The sequence below is a fragment of the Hemibagrus wyckioides genome, linkage group LG28, assembly GCF_019097595.1.
Source record: "Hemibagrus wyckioides isolate EC202008001 linkage group LG28, SWU_Hwy_1.0, whole genome shotgun sequence".
Classification (NCBI taxonomy): domain Eukaryota; kingdom Metazoa; phylum Chordata; class Actinopteri; order Siluriformes; family Bagridae; genus Hemibagrus; species Hemibagrus wyckioides.
In genome coordinates this window covers 13,188,297-13,196,878 of record NC_080737.1, presented here as the reverse complement: position 1 = coordinate 13,196,878, position 8,582 = coordinate 13,188,297, and the positions used below count along the sequence as shown (strand labels likewise).

Sequence of the window (8,582 nt, the reverse complement as noted above, 5' to 3'; positions counted from 1 at the left end):
TGTCCTCAAAGTTGATGTGTTAGAAGCAGGAAAAATGGGCAAGTGTAAGGATTTGAGCGAGTTTGATGAAGGGCCAAATTTTGATGGCTAGACGACTGGATCAGAGCATCTCCAAAATTACAGCACTTTTGGGGTGTTCCCGGCCTGCAGTGGTCAGTATCTATCAAAAGTGGTCCAAGGAAGGAACAGTGGTGAACCGGTGACAGAGTCATGGGCTGCCAAGGGTCAATGAAGCACGTTGGGAGTGAAGGCTGGCCCGTGTGATCCGATCCAACAGACGAGCTACTGTTGCTCAAATTGCTGAAGAAATTAATGCTGGTTCTGATAGAAAGGTGTCAGAATGCATAGTGCATCACGGGTCAGGGCTGTTTTAGCAGCAAAAGGGGGACCAACACAATATTAGGCAGGTGGTCATAATGTTATGCCTGATCGGAGTATATTATCAGCTCGATTTCTCTTTTTTTTCCCTCATGCTTTCTCATACAACACAGATTATTTGACACTTTTGCCATATAGTCCATTTAATGAGCTGTTACTATAGACATGTTCACGGGAGCGCATTAATATATAAACCTGTGATTTCAGCCTGAACTATTGCCAGAGATGCTGTTATGTAAGGAAGAACAGCTCCAGGCTGCTCTGTTAATACCAAAGTGATGCGCTTCATACCGCTGAACCATCTCAGCCTCCATCCATAATAAATGTTTAATTTATTAAACATTAATAAAGTATCAATTATGAATAAAAGACACCTTAACGGTTTAATGATGTGGACGTCCGAGAGACAAGTTAGTTCCTGTTCCCGTCTACGTTACAGTTTGACAACAACAACAAAAAAAACTTTACATCAGCAATTAAAAGAATTACTTTGTTAAACAGAAATGCATTTATAATTAGTCTTATAATTATAATAATTAGTCTTATAATAATAATATAACGCTTTATTTGTGTCCCTGTGCATGAGCTGTTACTATAGTAACAGTAACACATTAGAAGGAGCGCATTGATATTATCGTCCGCGTTATGGCCGGAACTACGTGCGGCTTTACAGGAAAATAATGTACACCTTCTGACCAATCATATTCCAGCACTCAATTACGCTATTATGTAAATAAAATCGATCCACACTTGTACCACTGTAGTATAAATAAAGATAATGCTACACATTTGCTTAATATTCGTACCTTACATTATTATGCTCATAAAATAAACTGAATAAAGAGATCATTTGAAACCGGAACAATTGACCGCTGCATTAGTGTTATATTGAGCAGGTGTCCACTGCTTTGCGGTTTGGGACGTGAACAGGACCGTGTCCCTTTAAGCAGGCTGTGTGGATGATGCCCGATCTAACTGATGAGAAGGCGGATTAGCGACACTCTTCCTCCAGCCTGTTTCACTCCATCCATCCATCGCTGTCGTCAGCTCAGCTCCCGTTGCAGGAACATTAGCCCGGCCCATGTAGGCTTGGATCATGGACTTTAACGTTAAAAAACTGGCGTCCGACGCTGGCGTCTTCTTCACGCGCGCTGTTCAGGTGAGCTATCATGTCGCCTTTGTTTTTTTTTTTTAAACAAAAATACCTTTAAACCAATATTTATCTTGCATTTGCTTTTGCTCACTTCATTTGGGATGATGAAAGCAGCAGGGGATCAGGAGGCAGGACTACAGGAGCGTGTCGCTCATTTTTCCATTTCATTGATTGTTTTGTTTTGTAAGGGCTTTAAAAACAGTCAGCTGGCACGCGCTTGTGGTGGTTTCTCTCTGTTTTATTTCCCCGTTACTGTAAACCGATAAGGACAAGCTAAAGCCCACATCTATTATTGATCGCTGTGTGCCTAAGTGTATGTTGCCCGAGGGTGCCTGGAGAGAACCATGGCCGCAATACACAGACGCACACACACGCACGCGCACACTCCATAGGATCACGCGCTAATCAAAAGCAGGAATCTAAATCAATAATGAAAGTACTAACCATTTTACAATTAAACACTGAAATAAATATCCTTTTAAGATCTCAGATAGATATATAATCTATCTATCTATCTATCTATCTATCTATCTATCTATCTATTCTTGCTACCTGTCCATCTAGGGAGGTTATTGTTATTTTGTCTATATACATAATGTTTTTTAATGCAGCTCCTGGCTTATCTGTGAGATGTCAAATGGAATAATAAATATATGTTAATATTCAATAAATTATTCTTTAGTTATAGACTGTGGAGTGTTAAATATAAAGTCAAATTCACAACATAACCCGAAATCATGAAATGATATCAGCATAATATCATACAAATAATGAGTCAAGTGAAAATAACATTACAATTCAACTTCTGTCTTTTGTTCATTTGTTCGTCTTGCATTTGTTTGCACTGCTTTCTCCTGATCAGGATCCCTTATCCTGCAGTGAGTCTGGAGTCTGGAGCACTGGACACAAGGCAGTGACACACCCTGAATGGGACACCAGTGCATCGCACGGCTTCATGCACCCAAATATTTCGGATTCACGTTAGCATCTAGATGAAATTTAGTGACGAGCATGATTTTGGGTAGTGAAAGGAATAGTTACTTTATCTTAGGATCGAACCGAGGGATGTGGAACTATGAAGAATCGTACACACACAAATTCACATAACTATTAACATGCAGGGGCCATTTATTGTCATTAGGCCACCTGCTGGAATGTTTTTGGGAGGTGGGAGGAAACCAGAGAACCTGGAATTTAGCATTTTTTGGATAATAAAGTAATAAATTACACCTATATACAGCACCATTAGCTAGCTCTAACATACACTGTATGGCTAAAGGTTTGTTGACATTTGACCATCGCACCCATATGTGCTTGTTAAACATCCCATTCGAGTTGTAGTCCGTTTTTGTTAAATATCAGAACCTCCACTCTTCTGGGAAGGCTTGCAACAAGATTTTGGATCGTGGTTGTGAAGATTTCTGCTTATTCAGCCCCGAGCATTAGTGAGATTAGACACTGATGTTGTCCAGGGAGGCTTGGAGTGCAGACAGTGTTCCAGTTCATTCCAAATATGTTGGGTGGGGTTGAGATCAGGACTACAGGCTACTGAAGTTCTTCCAAACCTATCTTCATGGACCTCATTTTGTGACAGGAATATAGTCATGTTGGAACAGGTTTTAGTCCAAGTGAAGGGAAACCGAGACATCCTTTTTTGGGCTTCCAGCTTTGTGGGAAAACTTTGGAGAAGACCCATATATGGGTATGATGATGAGGTGACCACAAACATTTGTCATACATATTGTGCATAAAGATGCATACATGTCAGTATTACAGTACAGCATAAAATCTTTAGATGCTTGTATGGTTTGTTGTTCCATTTTGACATGTGAACATGAGAGACAGCTGTGATTGGCTAAGTTATTCACTCTGCTCTTTCCTGGTAATCCTACAGGCTTCACCTTTGGCATAATTTCATTAAAATCTCTATTTTTGAGATTTGAATTTTGACATTTGCATCGTAAGTAGTAGTAAGATTAGTAAGATGGATACATCCCCATCCCCGTAGGCTGTAATTTCCATATTATGTCCTAAAACATTGGCAAAATTGACATTTATTAATTGCACCTCAGAAAAAATGTGTATACATGTATACAACACTCATATACAGTATACACTTTTGTCAGCGCTATACCCTCTACATCTACGACTTATATAATTGGACTTTACAGACATTTAACTCCATTAGACTTTATACAGAAGATCTAAAGCTATGTATCATTGCTTTCATTTGCAGGTTTCTTTATGCCTATAGCACTGAAAGGCTGGTTCACACCTTTTGTTTGGTTTAGCTTTAATGTAAAAAGAGATGATGGGGGGGAATGAAACACTGTACTGGTGTCACTGATCACAGTTACTGGCTGTAGTCAGTCTGCACAGTTTGTCATCCCTCTTTTACCCCATACGTCGGTGGAGGTCAGACCACCTCTAGTGAGATTTTATTTAGGGTTGGATTGTTCTCAGCCCTGCAGTGACACTGTCATGGTGTGTGTTGCTGGTTAGAGTGCATCACACACACACAACGGCTTTGCTGGGGGCTTTTAAACACTGTTGCCATACTGACACTCTATCTTGTTAGAGACAGGGTGAGACTATACTTCATTTGAGAACGAATGTGAATTATATCTCCAGGGTACTACCAAAGACTACATTACATCCGTCTTATTACATTTTAACATCAAATGCTTTTGTTCTGATTTTCATAAATTTTACTGATCTTTTTTTTTATATACTATTTGTATTTCTGTTGTTTCTAAAAAAACAATAAACCTAAACAAAACATCCAACACTAAATATAAAAAGTGTATGACCCACGCTAGAGTTCTTCTTTGTGTAACAATACAGTGAATAATAGACAAGGCTTTGTGATAAAAGATGTGTGTATGCCTAGTTTTGAAAGAGGCCAGCTGCTGTGCTTGTGTGTGCTTTGTGGTTGAGTTTAAGCGTGCATATGACAGAATAAAAGAGAGACCTACAGCAATCAGCCTTAACATTAAAACCACTGACATTAAAACTAATAACGGTGTCAAGAGGTGGGATATATTAGGCAGCAAGTGAACAATCAGTTCTCGAAGTCAAGATGTTGAAAGCAGGAAAAATGGACAAATGGATTGATGATTGGTTCAGGTATGCATTGAATGGTACCTACCAAAATCGATCCATGAAACAGTGACGGTCATGGGCAGCCAAATGTTTGGGGAGTGAAGGCAAGTCTTTCTGGTCCAAACCCAGAGAAGAGCTACTGTAGCACAAAAAGTTAACGCTGGCTCTGTTGGAAAGGTGTCAGAACACACAGTGCATCACAGCTTGCTGTATCATGGCTGTAAAACCCCGAACTGATCAGAGTGCCCAGTGTCTGATGAATCATATTTTCTTTATCATCACGTGGACAGCCAGGTGCGTGTGTGTCACTCGACTGGGGAAGAGATGGATACACCAGGATACACTATAAGAAGAAGACAAGCTGGTAGAGGCAGTGTGATGCTCTCACCAAAGTTGTGCTGGGAAACCTCAGGACCTGGCATTCATGTGAATGTTAGTTTGACACATACCACCTACCTAAATACTGCTCCAGACCAAGTGGCAAGCGTATTCATTAATGGCAGTGGATTCTTTCAGCAGGATAATTCTCCCTGCCACACTGCAAAAAATATTCAGGAATGGTTTGAGGAACATGCTAAAGAGTTCAAGGTGTTGATCTGGCCTCCATTGAGCATCTGTGGGATGTGCTTTACAAACAAGTCTGAACCATGGAGGCGTCACCTCAGAAATTGCAGGATTTAAAGAATCTGCTGCTAATGTCTTGGTGTCAGATACCACAGCACACCTTCAGAGGTCCATGGCTTTAGGGGTCAGAGCTGTTTTGCCAGCAGAAGGGAAAGAACCCTACAGAGTTTTATATAAAATGCTTGTAATAAAAAAGAAAGCACTCTTACCAAGGTTGAAAGAAAGGTGGTTTTAATACTATGGCTGATCAGTATGCACTAGAGGAATCGCTGAGAATAGTCCTGTGTTTTCTGTTGTATCAGAGGATTTTCCGGTGTGTGAGTGGCATAATTCACAGCAGGAAATTCCTGAATGTGAGAGAGGAAATCCATGTTGAACACTGTTTTAGTGTCAGGCTATGGTAATCTGATGGTAAACACTGACGGGAGAGGATGAGTACACTGGCAGTCACCATGAGGCATGTGATGCAGTAGCCTCATGCTTTCATGCATTAAATCTCTCGGATAAGAAGCATGTGAATAGTCATGTGCTGGGGAAATCTCATGATGCTGTAGTGCAGGTTTCACCAAAACCCTTCAAAAAGGCCTCAAGGAAGGAAGTCAGCTGTCACTGAAAAGTATTGCAGTTATTAAATACCCTAAGCATGTCTCTCAGTCTCATAAGGACAGATGGCAGACAGGAATTTTCAGATGATTTTTATATTATGTCAGTTTAGTGACATCATCCTACTGAATGATAAGTAATGATGATACTGAATGATAAAGTATTTTAATTTTTTAGGTGTTAGCTTCTTAATTAAAGCAATGGCATAAAAATTCTCCTACTGCTACCCCAACTACTACTGGTACTACTACTAGTACTACTCCTACTATTACTCGTACTTCTGGTACTACTGGCACTCGTTCTACTACTACTACTGGTACTTCTACTACTACTACTACTACTACTACTAACTACTGGTACTCTTTCTACTACTACTACTACTGGTACTTCTACTACTACTACTTCTGGTACTACTACTGGCACTCGTTCTACTACTACTAATGGTACTACTACTACTACTACTACTGGTACTCTTTCTACTACTACTGGTACTTCTACAACTACTACTACTACTTCTGGTACTATTACTAGTACTCCTACTACTACTACTGGTACTCCTTCTACCACTACTACTACTACTACTACTACTACTACTACTACTACTACTACTGGTACTCCTACTGCTACTAATAGTGGTACTACTGGTACTGCTACTACTCCTCCTGCTCCTCCTTCTACTACTACTACTGGTACTCCTTCTACTACTGCTACTACTACTGGTACTACTACAACTCCTATTACTACTACTGGTACTACTACTAGTACTACTACAACTCCTACTACTACTACTATTACTACTACTGGTACTACTACTACTACTATTACTACTACTGGTACTACTACTACTACTACTACTACTACTACTACTACTACTACCGGAACTCCTTCTAGTACTACTACTACCACCACTACTACTACTGGTACTCCTTCTACTTCTACTACCACCACTACTACTACTGGTACTCCTTCTACTACTACTACTATTACTTCTACTGGTACTCCTTCTACTACTACTTCTTCTTCTTCTTCTTTCAGCTTTTCCCTTCAGGGGTCGGCACAGTGAATCATCTCTCTCCACCTATCCCTATCTTCTGCATCCTCAACACTTACACCCACTAGCTTCATATCCTCATTTATTCCATCCATATACCTCCTCTTTGGCCTTCCTCTTTGCCTCCTGCCTGGCAGCTCCATGTCCAAAATTCTCCTACCAATATACTCACTCTCCCTCCTCTGAACATGTCCAAACCATCTTAACCTGGCCTCTCTAACTTTGTCCCCCAAACGTCCAACATGAGCTGTCCCTCTGATGTACTCGTTCCTAATCCTGTCCAACCGTGTCACTCCCAAAGAGAACCTCAACATCTTCAGCTCTGCTACCTCCAGCTCTGACTCCTGTCTCTGTCTCAGTGATACTGTCTCTAAACCATACAGCATGGCCTGTCTCACCACTGTCCTGTACACCTTCCCCTTGATTCTTGCTGAAATTTTTCTATCACACAGAACTCCCGACACCTTTCTCCACCCATTCCAACCTGCCTGCACTCGCTTCTTTACTTCTTTCCCACATTCTCCATTACTCTGGACTGTTGACCCCAAGTACTTAAACTCCTGTACCTTCTTCACCTCTTCACCCTGTAATCTTACTGCTCCACTTCCCTCCCTTTCATTCACACACATGTACTCAGTCTTACTACGACTGACTTTCATTCCTCTTTTCTCCACTGCAGACCTCCACCTCTCCAGGTTTTCCTCCACCTGCTCCCTGCTCTCACTACAGATCACAATGTCATCTGCAAACATCATTGTCCAAGGAGACTCCTGTCTGACCTCCTCTGACAACTGGTCCATCACCATAGCAAACAGGAAGGGGCTCAGAGCCGATCCCTGATGCAGTCCCACCTCCAATCTGAACTCCTCTGTCTGCCCTACAGCACACCTCACCACTGTCCTGCACCACTCTGACATACTTCTCTGCTACTCCTGACTTCCACATACAGTACCACAGCTCTTCTCTTGGCACCCTGTCATACGCTTTCTCCATGTCTACAAACACACAGTGCAACTCTCTCTGACCATCCCTATACTTCTCCATCAACATTCTCAGAGCAAAAATTGCATCTGTTGTGCTCTTTCTGGGCATGAAGCCATACTGCTGCTACTACTACTTCTACTACTACTAATACTACCACCACTACAACTACTAATGGTTCTACCAGGAGAAGTGGTAGCTCAGATGTTGATGCTCTACCAGTAGAAAGGGATCTCAGTTCCCACCTTTGTCACTTCTGGGCCTCTAAGCAAAGCCCTTAACCCTCATCTGCTCAGTTGTACAAATAAGATAAACATAAGTTGCTCTGGATAAGGATGTCTGCCAAATACCATAAACGGTACTCCTTTTACTACTACTACTACTACTACTACTACTAACAATTGTTTGGCTAGTTAGTAAAATGTCTTTTAGTGCTTTGTTTATTGTTCCCAAATTTTTCTCTGCCTAATGATACTGAGTGCACTATTTTCCCTACATAATTTCTCGTGTTCTCTGTGATTTCCCTTTCACGTTGCTTAACCATGTTCTCTGTAAGCTTCACATGTGGTAAGTCAAGCAGTGAACACAGTAATTATATGTTTTTTGGAGAGTGTATTTGGCACTCTGCAGTTTGGAACCATTGATTTGCGAGAATGACTCAAGCTTTTTGTTTTCTTTCCCGGTGTTAGA

The 8,582-nt window shown here is 41.1% G+C and overlaps 1 protein-coding gene across 11 annotated transcripts in view; it reads left to right on the top strand.

Annotated features, from left to right (window-relative positions):
- The first annotated feature begins 1,274 nt into the window (after positions 1 to 1,274).
- The window catches only part of sh3glb2b (SH3-domain GRB2-like endophilin B2b), a 39,793-nt gene continuing 32,485 nt past the window's right edge, over positions 1,275 to 8,582 (top strand). For 2 of the 11 annotated variants that reach the window (XM_058383378.1, XM_058383377.1), the window contains exon 1: positions 1,282 to 1,537. In XM_058383378.1, the coding sequence (XP_058239361.1) occupies positions 1,475 to 1,537 (63 nt within the window). In that variant the 5' untranslated portion in view covers positions 1,282 to 1,474. Of the gene's footprint in view, positions 1,538 to 8,582 lie in introns of all 11 variants that reach the window. The other 9 variants (XM_058383376.1, XM_058383384.1, XM_058383374.1 and 6 more) reach the window with 9 other exon arrangements.